Genomic DNA, 17,560 nt, shown 5'->3' with positions numbered 1-17,560 from the left:
AGGAGATTTTCCATGTGGAAAACACCAGCTGAGGACAGCTTCTGACAGCTCAAGCCCAACCTCTTCCTTATCTCTTTCTATTTTTGAAATCCCAAACTCCAATTACAGCTTAAAATTTCCACTTCCACTCACAAGATCAAATCACATTTTACTCTGAGATGAGACACATACGAAGACACGTGGAAACAGAGGCTGACACACGTCCACACTCCCCATCCTGAAGGGGATGTCTCAGCAGAACCATCTCATCATCAAGAGTCGGGGTCTGGTGAAAACCTCTGCAGGTGAGGGTGGGAGCACAGTGTGGGGTTTGTCTGAGCAATCCTCTGTCGTGAAAGCTTTAGGTCAGAGAGTGGTGGGGACTGGGAGCTTGGCCTGGGGGGCTGAGCCCACTCTTGGGGCCGCATGACTCCTATAGGAGGATTGCTGTGCAGGGATACACAAGAGAGCATTTTTTCAAAGAGGGCTTCAGAGATGGACTCAGTGCCACGGGGAAGGAAAGGGCCTCCAGGTTCATTAAGGCTGCCCGAGGAAAGCATCCTGCAGGGACACATCAGCCTGGAGGTCCTTATAGGTCAAACACCGAATTACCACACAACCCAGCAATTCCACTCCTTGGTATGTACCCCAAAGAACTGAAAGCAGGTACTCAGAGGAAAACCTGTATACAAACGTTTGCAGCAGCATTATTCACAATGGTAAAAAGGCAGAAACAACCCAAATGTCCATCAGTGGGTGAGGGTATATACTGTGACGCTGTGATATGAAGAGAAACCTGAATTTAGCCTTTGTTCCTCCTAAAACTTTTGGAATTTCCTGACTGATTGGGGGTGACAGGAGTATCTTTTGTTCTCATAAGAAGCCTTTTTCACTCTATCTGAGTTTATACTAATGAGGTGACTCTTGGAGGAGGGGGGGCTGGTTCCCAGAGGAACCAACCATGTGATTAAAGGGCTGGAAATTGCAGCCCCACGCCCAACCCCCTCACATTCCCTTCCCCATTTGCCCCCCACCTCCAAGGAGAGGAGAAACGCTGGAGATTGAGCTCAACCACCAATGGCCAATGATTTCATCAACCCTGTCTATGTAAAGAAACCTCCATGAAAACCCTAAACAACACAGTTTGAAGAGTTCCCAGGTTTACTAAGAGTGGACTTGAAGACACCGGGAGGGGGAAGGGTAAGCTGGGACAAAGTGAGAGATTGGCATGGACATATATACACTACCAAACGTAAAATAGATAGCTAGGGGGAAGCAGCCGCATAGCACAGGGAGATCAGCTCGGTGCTTTGTGACCACCTAGAGGGGTGGGATAGGGAGGGTGGGAGGGAGGGAGACCAAAGAGGGAAGAGATATGGGGACATGTATATGTATAAGTGATTCACTTTGTTATGAAGCAGAAACTAACACACCATTGTAAAGCAATTATACTCCAATAAAGATGTTAAAAAAAGAAAAAGAGTTTCCGGGTTGGGGAAGAAAGCAGGGTGTGGATTCCTTTTCCATGGTCCATCCCAACTGTCCCTCGAAACTCTGCCCAAAATAGGTGTTCGATAAATGTCTGGTAGCTAACTTAGAGGCACGAAGCTAGCCCGTTTTCCTCCTATTCCAACCTTATCACCTCCCGTTGCATCTAGTTTCGTATTATTATCATTTCCAAACACTGAGCACCTTACTCTGTGACCACAATGAGGTGATTGGTGCCGCCCTGGGTTTGTCATCTGTTAAGGGAGACAGAGAACTAAACCCAGAAAAGGAAATTGTAGGGCTAAGTGGGCAATTCTTGCTGGGAGTGATCCCAGCTGGCCATGCAGTCAGGAAAGACTTCCTGGAGGAGGGGAGACGTGGGTGAGGCCCTGGAGAGCAAGGGGGTTGTGGAGAGGAGGGGAAGGGCATCCAGGGACAGGAAGGGCTTAGAGGGAGATGAAGCAGTGGGTGTGTCGGGCACGGGCAGGGAGGAGGAGGAGTCTAGCTTTGTAAGAGTGTTAGACTGGGGGGGCTTGCTGCATTTGTAGATGGAGCACAAAGGGAGGGGAGGACGTGGAAGGGCCTCCAGCCCCGGGCCAAGCCCCTCAACAGAATGGTCTGCTCATAACCGACTATGTCTCCATCCAGACCTCTTCACCTGGTTATGTCACACACTTGTACGAGCCCTCCCGATCTCAGAGAAAGTGGTCACGGGATGGGTTTTAACATCTAGGCCCAGGTGTGAGAACTTTGTACACCCACTGAGGTTCTCTCAACGGATGAACAAATATTGGTAAGGATTTCTCAGTACTCTGAGCGGTTCACACATCTCAATTCCTTCATCCTCTGAAAACCGTCATTTTGCAATAGGAGTCAAGGAGCCACCTTGAAGAGCGAGGAGGAAATAACCACAGCACAGGGGAGATGCTGTTGAGGCAGCAATGAGGCCCCTGGTGTTCTCGGTACCAGCTAGGAAATATCAGCCCAAATTATATGATTCTCCCGGAGGCTGTATCCTCACCTGTGAAATGGGTATGTTAAAAATACCCGGATTCCCACTTCACAGAGCAGCTGCAGGAGACAGTAACTCAGGGAGGAAATGAACAGCATAAACGCTAGTCACAGACTCTGGCATCTAAGCATGCAGTGCTTTCTGCAGATCAGGGCAGGGGAGGGGTGGATGGATTTGGGGGAATATAAAATAATGATGGGAAAATTTTTTTAAAGAATTTCAAGAGGAATAACTGAGACCCAGAGAGAGAAAGCAGACAGAATTCTAGGGTAATTTAAGGGCAGATAGAGGCAAGGAATTCAGGTCTCTTAGCATCCACCCCCCACCCCACCCCGCTCCCAACTTGGCCTTTGGATGAGGGTGACACATGGCTGGAGATAAGTCAGAAGCCTCAGGATTTGCATTATGAGGCCTGGTTAATTCCACTGCCTCCTTTTCACAAATGACACTCATTAGCACTCCCTTTCTGGAACTTTCTAACGTCTGGGAGAAATCGCTCTGGGCAGTTCTCTTGGCCAGGAAGCTGCGTGTGTCATGTACCAGCCATCGGCAGCCCCACCTGCAGGCCTGCTGTGGGTGACAGTGTGATGCAAAGAAGAGGTCCTGAGCTTTGTTCCACCGCTGCCTGCTGGGTGACCCCGGGGAAGGCCACTCTCCCCCATTCTCTTCATCTATAAAATGGGGACAGCAATCTGTCCCACCCCCCAAGGGATTGAGGACATACGTGAAGTCCTGAGCTTACGGAAGTGGGGGGCACGGAACCCACCTCGCTCACCTCTTTGACCCTGTGCAGCAGGGGCTGGAGCCAGTCCCTGTTCACCTCACAGTGGCTGTCTAGAAAAGTCAGGGTGGTGCCCTGGGCAACATCAGCACCCCGGATCCGGGACCGCACCAGACCTGCAGGAGGGACAATCGGCCGAGTGGGCGCCAGCATCGCTCCATTGTCTGGGACCACACAGAACACACACCAAAACTCATCCCACACCCACACCCACCCCAGCCCCGCCCAGCAGCACAGACCCACCTTGCCGTTCGTTATTGCGTAAGCATTTCACCTTGGGTAGCTTGATGAGCTGTCTGCAGTCCTCGGCTGCAAAGACAAGAGGTCACGTGGATTGAGTGCCTGGGGGTGGCGGTGAGCGGCAGAGCAGGTGAGGCAGCCCTGCCTGCCGTCCCCGCCCCCAACCGTGGTGCCCTGTCTTGATGCCAGGGTGTTTGTGGGCTTTGGAAGGGGCTGACTGACCACAGCTAGCAAAATACAACGTGGCCCAGTCTGTGCAAAGTGGCCGCAAGGGGGCCACTTTGGAGCAGGTCAGTCACACAGTGGCACCTGCGTACTTGCTGGAACACTGCCAGATGGGAAATCTTGGCATGGTCACCTGGGGACATTTCTGCTTTTTTTTATAGATCATTCAAAGCATGATCAGAGTCCTATTCACTTACATGGGGCCCGATAAAAAGCCACTGGGAGGCCAGAGAATGGATGAGACAAATTTTGGAGTTTCCTTTCAGTTCATGGACTCAATACAGGAGACCCTGTTTGTTAGGGGATCCATCCGGTGTATCCCGTCACCCAGAGCTGGTTCAGCTCTCCACCATGCAGGGAAATGTGCTGGGATAGGCAAGAGACCCTTCCTAGGCATTCACCGTGTGTCGCCCTGGCGTGCCTGCCTGCCCCAGCACTCCTTGGCTCTGAACTCCACATCGTAAGTTTTGATTTTGCTTCACTGGTTGGCCAACCTCAGCCTCTCTGCTTGGGTCTGGACTCTACAGAGTGACCACAAAGACTCAGAGGAGCTTCCTCGGAACCAGGTGCTGCTCTAAGCACTTCAAATATGTTAACACTTTCATCCTTATATAAACCATATATCTCATTGTTATCCCCATTTTATAGGCAAGGAAACTGATGCGCATAGAGGTCAATAATTTGCCCCAGGCACACAGCTAGTAAGTGAGTCAGTGACAGGTCTCGGATTTGAAGCCAGGCAGTTGGTTCCAGAGGCCATGCTCTAACCACTAAGCTATTCTGCTTCTAAGTGAATCCAGCAGCATTCCCGTCTCCAGCCTCAGTGCCAGCTACCTCCCAGCAGGATGAGTGTCTCCCCAGCTCCAACCCCTTTCTCACTAGGGAAGGGAGATCAGATCACTGAGTTTCAGAACTCAAGTCCGATCTGATTAGCCTGGATCTGGTGCACAATCCACTTGTGCATGACTTCCAAGGTTCTGAGGCTGTCAGAGGTGTGGGTTTCCAGCCTTCCTACAGCAGATCCCAGTGTGGTAGTGGCTCCGACACCCAGCTTCAGGCATCAGGGCTGGTGGAGAGAGACTCCGCTCTTCTGGGACTCGGAGCTGTCCCCAGTGGCCATCACCTGCTTCCCCTGGTTTGTCACTGGGAAGAAGCGGTTCTGCCTGCATGTGGCTGACTGCCTGCAGCAGCACCGGGGCTGGGATGACAGCTCTTGGAAGAGGAGCCAGCACTATCCATACCTGAAGTGTAACAGTGCTTCTGCGATGATCGTACCTGGTCGTCAAACTGAACACACAGGTGTCTGAAACCTCCCACGTGCTTTTCTCGGGGAAAGTGGACTTGGACTGTGAATTTGGGTGGGACCCAGGTTCTTGGACAGGATGACTAGGGGATGGTAATGACCAGTGGTTGGAAGGTTGGAAGGCAGCTGCTCACTGTGTCATGGCCAAGTGATGGGATGTCCCCAAAACTGAACCCCCCTCCCCATGAGTCCTGTAGTGGGAATGAAAGGAAGAGGGTAGGTGGCCTCAGCTCAGGCTGGTGGATTATCAGAGTATATGAGTGAGGAATCTCTAGTCATGGGCCCTGCTTCAGGGCCTGGGGTCTCTTTGAAGGTATGGGGTCTCTTTAAGTCCAGGAATGTAGGTTGGGGGCAGTGACACACATGCATACACACACCAACCCCATCAAGAATCTACTGAATTGATCTGGTTAGATCCTCAAAGACTCATGGCAGAGAACCCAAGACAGTGTTTCTCAAATGTAAGGTTTATGTACTTCTTGAGCCCCGCATGGACACTCAATGTCTTCCAACCTACTACAAACCCAGGCTTCTTCCACCCCCAGGGAAGCAGTGGGCTCACCTCTGCTGGTTACACAGGGGCTGGGAACAGACATTTGTGTCCACAGCACAGGAGAGCGATGGTACTTACGGTCATTGCTGAAGTCATCGACTAATATGATTTCCTGGAGGAGATTCATGGGGGTGCGGTTTAATATGCTGTGAGATTGAAAGAGGAAAGATCATTATGACTTCAGTGGCAAGTACATGTATCAACCTGAGCTTTAAATAGACACCAGTGCATTTGAAGAATAAGACTCAGAACAACCGAAAAGCTTTGGCCAGTCACACTGCTCACCTGTGAGCCACTGGGATACAGCTCTGCTGTGTCTTAGTGAATGTCACCACCACCCACCTAGCACCCAGAGATCCAGTGCCACCCTCAATGACCCTCCCTCTCCCCGAAATCCTGCATCACATCAGTGACCAAGACGTGCTGGTTTTCCTTGAAAAATATCACGCAAATCACCTTCACCTCTTATGCCTCCAACCTGATCCAACCTCTTTTGCCTGTTTTTTTTTTCAGTAGCCTGACCTGTCAGGCCATCCTCCCGTGACCTCCAGAGTGAGCTTTCTGAAGCATAGATCTGATCTCCGATCATGTGACTTTCCTCACTAATGCAAGTACATAGGTTGACAAAAGGCTCCCCACAATCTACACCCCAAACCCTCAGCATGCTCTTCAATGCTTTTCCCGACCTGGAGCCCTCTTTCCAGCCTCCTCATGCCCAGTGCCTTTATCTGGAGACATCCTGCTTGTTACAACCGAGGGCCATTCTCTTACCGCTGCCACAGCATGAAATGCCCCTCCTGTGCCACAAGGACCCATTCAAATGTCACTTTCTTTCTAGCGCCTTTCCAAGCCACTTAGTGAGAATGAACTGCTTCCTCCTCTGGGGTCCCTCAGCTGTTTGTATCTGAAGCTTCCTGCGGCTCTCACGCCAGCCTGACTCCAAGGGCTGGTTTTGTTGGCCCATCAAAATGGCCACGTCCCTGGCAGCAGGGGCCTTGTCAAGCTACTGTCTGTACTGCCAGAGTCCAGCTGTGCCTTGGTCCATGACCACTCACTCCACTTAGTGCACACCTACTATGTGCTGGGCGCTGGCTATATGATGAGGATCAAAGGAGATGTGAGCTCTGTGAGAAGCTTGTGGTCTAGGAGCTACTTACTACAGGCTGTGTAATCTTGGGCAGGTTACTTTACTGCTCTGTGCAGTAAAGTATTCCCATCTGTATAACAGGGATAATAATAGTACCTATCATTCACAGGGCTCTTGGGAGAATTAAAGGAGAATGTTTCTAAAACATTTAGCACAGTGTCTTCTGACAACAGTGATAAAAAGTATAGCAATTATTACTGTTTTGTGCATCAGTGGTGATTTTTTTTTTTTTTTTTGGCGGTATGCGGGCCTCTCACGGCTGTGGCCTCTCCCGTTGCAGAGCACAGGCTCCGGACACGCAGGCTCAGCGGCCATGGTTCACGGGCCCAGCTGCTCCGCGGCATGTGGGATCTTCCCAGATCGGGGCACGAACCCGTGTCTCCTGCATCGGCAGGCGGACTCTCAACCACTGCACCACCAGGGAAGCCCCAGTGGTGATTTTTGAATTGACCTCATTCCCTCTCCTGTGCTGTGGATCTGTACCCATAAGGCAAGGTTAGGTTTCTGTGTTCATTCTGGGTTTCAAGCCTGAGATGGCTGGATCCTGCTTCTCCTGAACACGCCAAACTGCATGGTTCCTCAGAAACATTCCTGGGCTACACCACCCACCGTGGGGCACCCAGCGCCCTGCGTGTATTGAGGACGGGGTTCAGATGGGTGCTGGTGGAGGCATGTGTGCACCTGAGCCCTGTTTCTGGTGGTGAGCTGTCCTTTCGAAACAGGATGCAGAGACTTTCCAGGAGGAGAACTTCGCCTGGAGCTACTTTTATTTATGAAACCTTAGTTCTCACCGTGGCAACTAGTGTGAGGGGGAGAGAGGAATCCCGACCCCAAGCCCTGAGCCCACTGTTGGGAGGTGGGGACAGGGAGGGCAGGAGGTGGTGGGAGGGACCCCTCACCACAATCATCCGAAAGGAAACACACCAAACCCAACAACCAGCCCTCTAATCAGAGAGAGATGGGGAGAGCGAGGCTGAGAGAGAGGGAAAAGTTGCTGGAAGAATACCCTCTAATGAGGCTTGATTACGGCTGTAGCTCCTGCACGCCATCTCCCCAAATCCCTGCCGGCTCTTTGAAATTCAAGAGTTCTCTTCTGTGAACATCAAAAGGTAAATCGCGTGCAGCTCTGTGCTGGCTGAACTGAGAGATGATTAGCGAATAAAAAATGTCCAGGGTTTAAAAAAGAAAAAAAAAAAAAGAATGAAATCGTCAGCGGTAAGTGCTAATTACACCATTTCCTGGTGACACCCGGCTGGTTTTTGCTCCTCTAAACAGAGCAATTGGAGTGATGGTAGGGGCACCGAAAAAGTGACTCGGGGCTGGGAGGGCCTGGGGTGGCTGGAGAAGGAGACAGGTCAAGTCCAGCCCAGGGGACCTGGCTCGGCCCAGATGGTTCCCCTGGGTCCTCTCTTCTGCACACCCCACCCTCATCCTCTGGACCCTGGTGGCTTCCATCTCCCTCCTTTGGTCTCACCAGTTTTCTGCCAGGACAGCTCACCAGTCCCTCCACAGCCAAGCCGACCCTCCCTTTCCTCCAGGGCCCGGCTTTTTCCTTGCTTCACCCCCACTGCACTGTTCTGCACCCTTTCCTTTCACAGCCTCGCAGGGGAGTGAGCACTCGCCTCATGGGCGCATCGGGGGCGTCACTCGTCCTGGGAATTATCCTAGAACTGAGTCTCCTATCCACAGCTCGCTCTCTGCCAGAGGGCGGCTGCCAGCAGCGTCTATACCTTCTGCCCACCGCGTCCTAACCATGGGGCCCCCCGGAGCCCCCTGAGAGATGGCACATACAGCGGCACGGGAGGCCAGGCAGCCTCTACCATCTACTACTATGCGATCCTGAGCAAGACACCGGGCAGGTGTCAGCCTTCATTTCCATCTGTAATTACATCTTCCTTGCAAAGGCAGGTGATGTTAATACTTGACCTACTTCACAGGCTATTGTGTGTATGAAATGAGGAAATGTATTTGAAATTGCTTTGTGAACTGCACGGGGCTATAGGCAGGCAGTGTTTATCAGACGTTCCATAAATACCAGTTGAATGAAGACCTGGGGCCGGTTGACAGTTGAGTTTAGTCGTTCTGGAGTCAGACCGACTTGGGTTCGAGTGCTGTGTCTGTGTATCTGACATTCACTAACCGGAGAGCTTCAGGAAGTACTGAACTGTCCGCACAACTGCCTCAGCCACAGAAGAGGAGCTTAGCATCCTGCCTGGTGCCCAGCAGCTGCTTCCAGAATCTGAGGATTGATAAAAATGATGATGCTGGTTCTCAATGTGTGATCCCAGAACCAGGAGCATCGCTATCACCTGGGGACCTGTTAGAAATGCAAAGTTTTGGGCCCCACTCTAGACCTACTGAGTTGGGATATGTGGGGACGGGGCCCAAGAAACCATGTTTTAACGAGCCCTCCAGGGGATTCTGATGCCTGCTCAAGCTTGAGAGCCACAGCATCAGAACCCTGCTGCCTACCCGGGCTGGGGGTGCTTCATGGCACCTGCTGTCACCTACCCAGGCTCACTCTGTGCCAGGCACTGTTCCAAGGCCTTTACCTACCTGAAGTCATTCACTCCTCTCCACAATCATGTGAGGCAGTTATTACCAGTATTCCTTGTTTGGCAGAAAAGGAAACTGAGGCAGAGAGGTGAAGGAGGTGCCCGAGGTCCCACAGCTGCTAAGGGCAGAGTGGGCAAATCTGGCCCCAGGGTCCAATTTCTTAACCACCTGAATCTGAGAGACTGCTCCTCTCAATCTAGGTTATTACCAAAAGCCACAGCAAGGAGATTCAAGATATAAACTGGCCAGTCAGCATGCTCCAGAGCCCCCCTGAGAGGCAGGGGGCCAGAGGATGCTCCCAAAGAAGGGGGCGGCCCTGGGCCTCACATATGCACAGGGTCTCGTGGCAACACCAGTCCAGATAAACCATTCTTCAGGGCTCTTCTCAGTCCTTAAGTGAGAAAAGTCCCCTAACTCATCAAGGCTGTGACTGTCTCTCCCTCCCTCCATCACCCACTGCACCGTGCCTCTGCCTGGCTCTGAGGGCCCCCGTGTGTGCCTTCCCCCACCCCCCATCCCCGGCCAATGCAGGAGCTTGGGCAGGGATGGGCAGAGGGACCAAGGCCTGGCCAGGCGCTGCAGGGAGGCGCGAGAGGGCAACTCGGTCCTTCCCAGGTCCTCGAGCATCCTTCCCTTGCCAGAGCCTGGAGGAAAGCCATGAGAATTCTAGAAAGTTAAAGATGAAAAGACGCCTTAGATAAAGACACAGACCTACTAGAGAACGGACTTGAGGATATGGGGAGGGTGAAGGGTAAGCTGTGACAAAGCGAAAGAGAGGCATGGACATATATACACTACCAAACGTAAGGTAGATAGCTAGTGGGAAGCAGCTACAGAGCACAGGGAGATCAGCTCGGTGCTTTGTGACTGCCTGGAGGGGTGGGATAGGGAGGGTGGGAGGGAGGGAGACGCAATAGGGAAGGGATGTGGGAACAGATGTGTATGTATGACTGATTCACTTTGTTATAAAGCAGAAACTAATAAAAAATAAATAAATATTAAAAAATTAAAAAAAAATTAAAAAAAAAAAAAGACGCCTTAGAAAAGATCCTTTCATCAACAACAAAAGTGAGATAGGAAGTGCTCTTCATTCAATTCTCTCTCAGTGGCTAGCGATTTATTTGTGCAACAGGATAGGGAGTAAAAGGGAGGTATCCTTGGGAGGATTCCCAAGGCAAATGACACCTGGCCACGGAATTTCCTAGAAGTGATCTTCTTGCCTCCACCTCTAAAATTCACTTCCGCCCTGCCTGCTAATGATGTTAATGCCCGTCTGGTCATACCTGGCTCTCGGGCCCTAATTCTGCTGTTTTCATGCATCACACTTGGGTCTGAGCCAGAGGCCTGGCTCACACTGAAGTTCCTGAGAGGCAGGAAAGAGGTCCTGAGCTCTCTCAGCAAAGCGCCCAGCAGAATTTGGGGTACAGTCTGGCACTTCATGGGGCCTTCTGAAGAGCATGGTGTTGATGGGCCCCAAGTCCCCTTCAGAGTGCAGGGCACCAGGGCCTCGGGGGAAGCCCTCCGTCAGGCTGGCAGACAGAGGCGCTGGGGCTGCACCCCTACTGCTCCCCACGTCCACCCAGGAAGTCAGAAACCCGAATCCTGGCTCCTGTGCTTCCCAGCTCTGTGGACTTGGCCTCTGTTCACGACGTGCCCCTGGACTTCACAAGGTTCGATGGGGCTCCAACTGAAGTGAGAGATAAAATGTGTTCTGTGGGGCTTCCCTGGTGGCACAGTGGTTGAGAGTCCGCCTGCCGATGCAGGGGACACGGGTTCGTGCCCTGGTCCAGGAAGATCCCACATGCCGCGGAGCGGCTGGGCCCGTGAGCCGTGGCCACTGAGCCTGCGTGTCCGGAGCCTGTGCTCCACAGAGGGAGAGGCCACAACAGTGAGAGGCCCGCGTACAGCAAAAAAAAAAAAAAAAAAAAGTGTTCTGTGGACCATGAAGCTCAGCATACATTTAACATGTTAATATTATTATCATAAAGTACCATTATTACTATTATAAAGAGCCGGAGAAGCAGCAGGAAGAGAATGAGAAATATGTCTTAGAGCTGAGAGGGATGAGTCTGAGGGCAGCAGCTGAAGTGCCCCCGAGAACATAAACACAGTGTAAGGAAAGCATGGGGGACCTGGGGTCCCTACATTATAATGGCCCCCAAATGTCCCAGGGTAATGTCTTCTTATGGGAAATGTGATAGAACTTGAAACGTGAAAGATTTCTCTATCACCATCTTTACAGATGTGGCTAATGACCTGTCCAAGGTCACAAGGCAAGGAAGTGGTAGGGTGGGGACTTGACCCAGGTCTTCAGACTCCAAGTGTGGTGCCTTTTTAGGTACCCCAGAGCCTCTTTTCTTTTGAGAGCTCACTAGCTGTGCAGATACAGGGATGGCTGCTCTGTGCCAGCACAGTCTCAGTCCTTTACCTGAATTAACCAAAGCAGCTCTATGCCGTAGGACTAATTATTATGCCACAGGGAGGTTAGGTAAGACATGAATAAGATACAGGCCTTACCCGTCAGGAGTTCATTGAGGATTACATCTGGGAAAAATGCATTAAGTGCTAGAGTAGAGATGTGCAGAGAAGCAGCCCAGAAGAAGGCCCTGATGGGGTGTGTGTGTGTGTGCGCGTGTGCGTGCGTGTGTGTGCGCGCGCGCGCTGAGGGGGATGGAGGTGCATGGCATCAGAAGACTCCTCCAAGGAGAAGAAGAGGTCAACCTGGAAGGCAAGGAGTCTCTCTCGGATGCTCTTGGCAGACCCGAGTTCTAATCCCAGACTGATTCTGGGGGTGGAGGATGTACTCAGCCTCTTGGGGCCCCGGCTTCCTCATCAGCTGTGAAAATGAGAACTCATGTTCTAGAGGCAGTCTACGCAGTGGTTAAGGGCAAGTGCTCTGGGACCAAGTCCTCTATGACTTCCAGTGACCTTCTATAAGTAACCCGATGCCTCAGGCCTCTATCTTTCCTCCTGTATAATGGGATAATAGCCGCCCTCATAGGAGCGTGAGGAGTGACTACTAGCAGATGCATGTGGAGTGTGCTGAACAGTGCCTGGCAGGTACTTAGAAACACTTGAACTGGTCCCCCTCCCCACGCGGGCAGACACGCCCTTGCCAAGTGCCAGCCTGGAAGGCTGACAGACGGGAAGGCTCTTACCTGCGGATGGTTCTGAGCAGGGTGGAGCGGGCCTCGTTGTGGAAGGTGATGATGATGCTGGTGGGAGGGAGGTCCGTACAGTACCCCAGCAGGGTGCATCTGGGGAAGGCAAGGCAGCGGGACAAGAAGACCTTTAGAGACAAAGCAGATCTCAAGGGCTGGAACCAAGGGCATCACTGGTGTGGACAGATGCCTGGTGTCTGGTGGGGTCCCCTCCAGCTGCACAGCACTGTGTAAGACCCCAGGGCCTCACCTGGCCCTACGGGGGAGTCCAGGAAGCTCCGAGAATGATTAGAGCTGAGTCTCCTACCACCTCGGGGGAACTTGGGCTTGGAGTCGAATTAAGTTGACGTACAGAACATAAATGCAGGATTTCCCGCGTGCCTGGGTTACAGCACATAGTTCCTGGTAGCCACATAGTTCCCCGAGCCTTGGGCTCTGCTGCCCAGTCTGTATCCATCCCAGCCTGCCAAGGCCTCATTGTGTTCTGGGCCAGCAGCTCCAGCCCACCACACCATGCTGACCCCTGACTTCCGGCCACACACACCGAAATCTGGCATATTTAAAGAGGCAGAACCCTAAAACCCAGCATTCACAGGAAAACCCCATCTTGAAAACGCGTTCATTTCCCCGTGTCCAGGATCATTTTGTATGACAATTACATCTGGGGTAATATCAATTTAATACCTCACTGCAAGCGAAAATTATAGCCCGCAGCCTGAAAATTGCTATAATAATGGAAATAAACCCACCAAGTGAGGCTGGGGCCACCAGGGGCGATCCTGGGTAAATGCTGCCTCCTGTTTCTCGCTGTTCGAGGGGTATTAAACGAGGAAGTAAATAACAGATGTTTGGTGAGTCAAACATTTCCTCTCCTCATTTTCTGATTTCTTCCTAGGCTTGGGGCTTTCTTGGGGCTTTTAACTTGGGGTCCAGAGACCCAAGGATGGACTTCAAGGGGACTGTGAGCCCTCTGACATTGTTTGCAAACTTGTATACACAAATGTGTTTTTATTCTCTTCCCGGGGAAGATGGTTCATAGCTTTCAGTAGATTCTCAAAGAAGTCTGTGGCCTGAAACACTTAAGAACCTCAATCCTAGGCCAATGGGCATGACGTCCTTTTGGCCTCTCTAATAATTATGAACACTTTTTCCTACAAGAGCAAACCCTGAATAAGAGGACTTACACAGACAAGGCAGGGCTGTTGTGCTCAGGACCTGAGCACAGACTGGGATGGGTCAGCCACGAGGAGCTAAGAATTGGGAAAGCAAGGCCCCAGGGCAAGAGACAGTGGAAAGGCTGGTCATGACCTTCAGGCCTGCCTGTGCTCCCCCCACAGAGACAACTTCTCACCGCATCACGTCAGCTCCACCTACTAATAAATCCCCACCCCCTGAACCCACCTCTCCTTTCTAGCCCCCATGGGCCCGGCTCAGAGTCTTTACTCCTCGGGGGATTCCTGCTGCAGTCTCCTGACCAGTCACCTTGCCTCCACCCTCTGCCCCTGACAGTCATGTCCAGTCTACCACAAAGCTCTGCCCAGGTCTTCCTCTGGCTTGAAGCCTTCAGTGGCTCCTGATATAGAAAGTCCAAACTCCCTATCACAGCCTTCAAGACCTTCCACAATTGCAACGTCATATGCTGCCATAACTTTCTGTCACTGCTCTCACTATTACCTCTGCATGGAGCAGTGTCCTTTTTCTTTTCTCCACCTGATGAACTCCTACTCATCCTTCAAGACCCAGAGCAAATATCTCTTGTCTGCAAAGGCGTTCCATATGCCCCCAGATAGGTAATGACCTGTGCTTTGTGCTCCCATAATTTTGTACATATCTCTCTCCTGGCACTTCTCAAGATGGACTATCTCCCCCACTTGACTATGAGTTCCTCTAGGGAAGGACCCTTGTCTATCTCCATGTCCCTAGAACAAGAGATAAGTATATCAGATGCCCATTCAAGGAGAAAGAGAGAAAGAAATTCAGGAAATGCATTCCTAGGTCAGCTGATGACTTAGCCTTTTATGCTTTTAAAAGGGGAGGTAGCCAGCCTCCCAGATGGCTTCCAGTGATTCTCAACTACTGGTCCTAGTATAGTTCTGTCCTTCACTGAATCAGGGCTAGCTTATAGGACTAATAGAATATGATGGAAGTGACAGTGTGGGACTTCTAAGGCAAAATCATAAAAGCACTGAAGACTCTGCCTTGGCCACTTGGAGGGAAGCCAGCTGCCATGCCGTGAGGACACTCAAGCAGCCCTGTGGAGTGATGCTGACGTGTGTTGGAACTGAGGTCTCCTGCCCACAGCCGGCACCAACTTGCCAGACACAGGAATGAACTCCCCTGGAAGTGAGTCCACCAGCTCTAGTCAAGCCTTCAGATGACACAGCTCTAGCAGCTCCAAGCCTGAACCGCCCAGCCAAGATGCTCTGAATTCCTACCTCACAGAGACCATAAGGACAGTCAATGATTCCTGTTGTTTTAAGCCACTAAAGTTTGGGGGTGATTTGTTGTGCATTAAATAACCATTATAAAAGAGGAGGAAAATGCCTTGAAATGGCCCCTAGTGAGAAGAGGCCTTGGACTTGCCTACCTTTGGATTCAGACCTGAGTCTGAGCTGGGAGCAGTGGGGAGGGAGGAGGGAAGGGGGCTGGCAGAGGTGGACTTGGGGGGGGGTCCCTCGATTGGTGTGCTGCAGGGTCCATGGGGGGCAAGGAGGGGCTGGGAGGGACCCAGGCAGAGGGGTAGGATAATCATCTGTCTCCTTATAGGAAGGTGATAAAGCAGAGAGCTTAGCAGAACCTCCCTGTCTCCATCAGAGACGGGGAGAGAAGCCAGACGCGCAGGATGACTGAGAAGGCCGTGCTGCCAGGGCTGCGCTGAGGGTCAGGCCTGGGCACTGCGCTGGGGACGACGTCCCATTCCACACCCTGGGCGGCGACGGGATCCCAAATCCCAGCTTTTATGAGGTAAGTTATTCGGGGGCAAGTTGGTGCAGAAGGTACTGGGAGTTACCCGCTTAGAGAGCTTTTGGGGACGGGGCCCCTTTTCCTGATTTGGAGGCATCCAGCTGGGCGGCAGGTGTATGGCCGCACAGTGATGCAGCAGCATGCATGTGGCGCTGGGAGAGCAGAGGGAAGCGGACCTCCGCCCGGGGGCGGGGTGGGGGCGGGGTAGTGGTGAAGAAGGCTTCATGGAGGAGGAGGTACTGGATCTCACAGGGTGAGATAGGGATGGATGGACACAAACAGGGTACAGCATCCCCGTCACAGCATGGTTCTGGACCCGCAGGCCAGATGCCCAGTGAGGCAGTTGGCAGAATACTGGCCCAGGGGTCTGGATACCACTGACCAGCTGCAAGACGGTGGGTAAACCACCCACCTCTGCAGGCTGCTGTCTGCTCATCTGTAAAACAGAGCTTGGGCCCAAGGCTCTCCTGCTAAAGGTTCCCAGAGCATCAGTAATCAGTAGCTTTGATCGTAGCTGACGTGCAATAAGCATGGTTGATGTGAACAAAAGGCCGTGAAGGCCATTCTGCAGCTGAGGCTCAACTGTGTGGCTGGACATCCAAATTTACTTTTCTAAGACTCAGTATCTTCATCTGGAAAGTGGAGACAACAACTTTTAACTTGTAGATTTTTCCCCCTAAATTATTAATATGTTAGGTAATAATAGATGCTTGACAAATAGCGACTATCATTATTATTATTATTATTATTTTTGCGGTACGCGGGCCTCTCACTGCTGTGGCCTCTCCCGTTGTGGAGCACAGGCTCCGGACGCACAGGCTCAGCGGCCATGGCTCACGGGCCCAGCCGCTCCGCGGCACGTGGGATCCTCCCGGACCGGGGCGCGAACCCACGTCTCCTTCATCGGCAGGCAGACTCTCAACCACTGCGCCACCAGGGAAGCCCTATCATTATTTTTAACATCACGTTTAAATCTGCAGACTCCTCCTCCCGCTGGGTGGAGCCAGATCTTGCACAGGCTGGAAAGGCATCCTTAGTGAGTGGTTCTGCCCTGACAGCGGGTGAGGGGCACTGGGAGGTAAGAGGCGGTAAAGAGAGCATCAGTGTTAGAGACAGGAACCTGGGCTGTGACGTCGATGTGAATTCTGGATCTGCTGAAAACTGGCTGTGTGCCCTTGGGCACGTCCTTTACCTTCCCTGAGCCTCAGTGTTGTCACCTGTAAAATGAGGACAAATGCCTCCCTTTCAGGCTTGTTTGTGGAGATTGCAGAGAATACAGGCAAAGTGGTGTTTCATAGCTGCTGAGTAAATGGTGGTGAGAATTATTATTGTAATAATAATATTGCCTCCAGGCAATGTTCAATGCTTTTAGACAAGAACTACAAACTCAGAGTTCAGCCAAGGAAGGAAGGGGCTTGGAGATGACCTAGTCCAACCTCCTAAAGTGGGCAGAACTTGGCCCAACAGGCGTCCATTGGCGCCTGGGCTGCTTTGCTCCTGGGCCTCAGCCCCCTCCAGCCTCCTGCTCCTGCAGGATAAAGGACAGGGGCTCTTGCTCGAGGCTGGGCAGAAATCCCATAAGCGCCTCCTGTGTGCACAGACCCAAGGGAGGGCAGGCCGGCAGGAGGTGGTGCATCACAGCTCCGAGGCACGGGCATCCCGGCTCCCGGCACTGTCTTCCTCCTGCCCCTGCTCTCAGCTCAGGGTGCCTGGACTCATCCTCCGTCTCCTCGGACCCTCACAACAGCCTCTGAGAACCCCTACTCCACAGATGAGAACAACTGAGGCTCAGGATCTCACTCAAGCTCACACACCTGGTGAGTGGCCGAGATGAGCTGCGTCCAGGTTCCGTGACTTCTAATGTGGTAGTTGTCCCTAGCATCCACTGTGAACTTAACCTGGTTAAGGTACAGGAGCCCGAGGGGACGGGGCCCACCTGCCCGAGCCCTGCGCATGAGCCACCTGCCCTTCAAGGCCCAGGGGGGCTGCAGTCTCGCTTGGAGGCGAGCCCTGGGCACTGGCAGCAACAAGGCCAAGGGGCCAGGAAAAATCCTTAAAACAGGCCACTGTGGGGACTCAGAATGTGCGTAGGCTTCCTGTGAGAGGATCTAAAAGATTCATCAAACAGCAAGATCTGTTAGGGGCACCAGG

General features: G+C 52.2%; 1 protein-coding gene across 1 annotated transcript in view; it reads right to left on the bottom strand.

Moving 5' to 3' along the window:
* The window catches only part of GALNT14 (polypeptide N-acetylgalactosaminyltransferase 14), a gene marked incomplete at both ends in the record, with an annotated part of 214,881 nt that overhangs the window by 43,946 nt on the left and 153,375 nt on the right, over positions 1-17,560 (bottom strand). Inside the window, 4 exons of the mRNA XM_079721223.1 lie at positions 3,255-3,376; positions 3,504-3,569; positions 5,660-5,727; positions 12,443-12,541. Of these exons, the coding sequence (XP_079577349.1) occupies positions 3,255-3,376; positions 3,504-3,569; positions 5,660-5,727; positions 12,443-12,541 (355 nt within the window). The remainder of the gene's footprint in view (positions 1-3,254; positions 3,377-3,503; positions 3,570-5,659; positions 5,728-12,442; positions 12,542-17,560) is intronic.

This window comes from Hyperoodon ampullatus (genome assembly GCF_949752795.1).
Source record: "Hyperoodon ampullatus genome assembly, chromosome: 15".
Classification (NCBI taxonomy): Eukaryota; Metazoa; Chordata; class Mammalia; order Artiodactyla; family Ziphiidae; genus Hyperoodon; species Hyperoodon ampullatus.
This window is presented reverse-complemented; position numbering and strand designations above follow the sequence as displayed.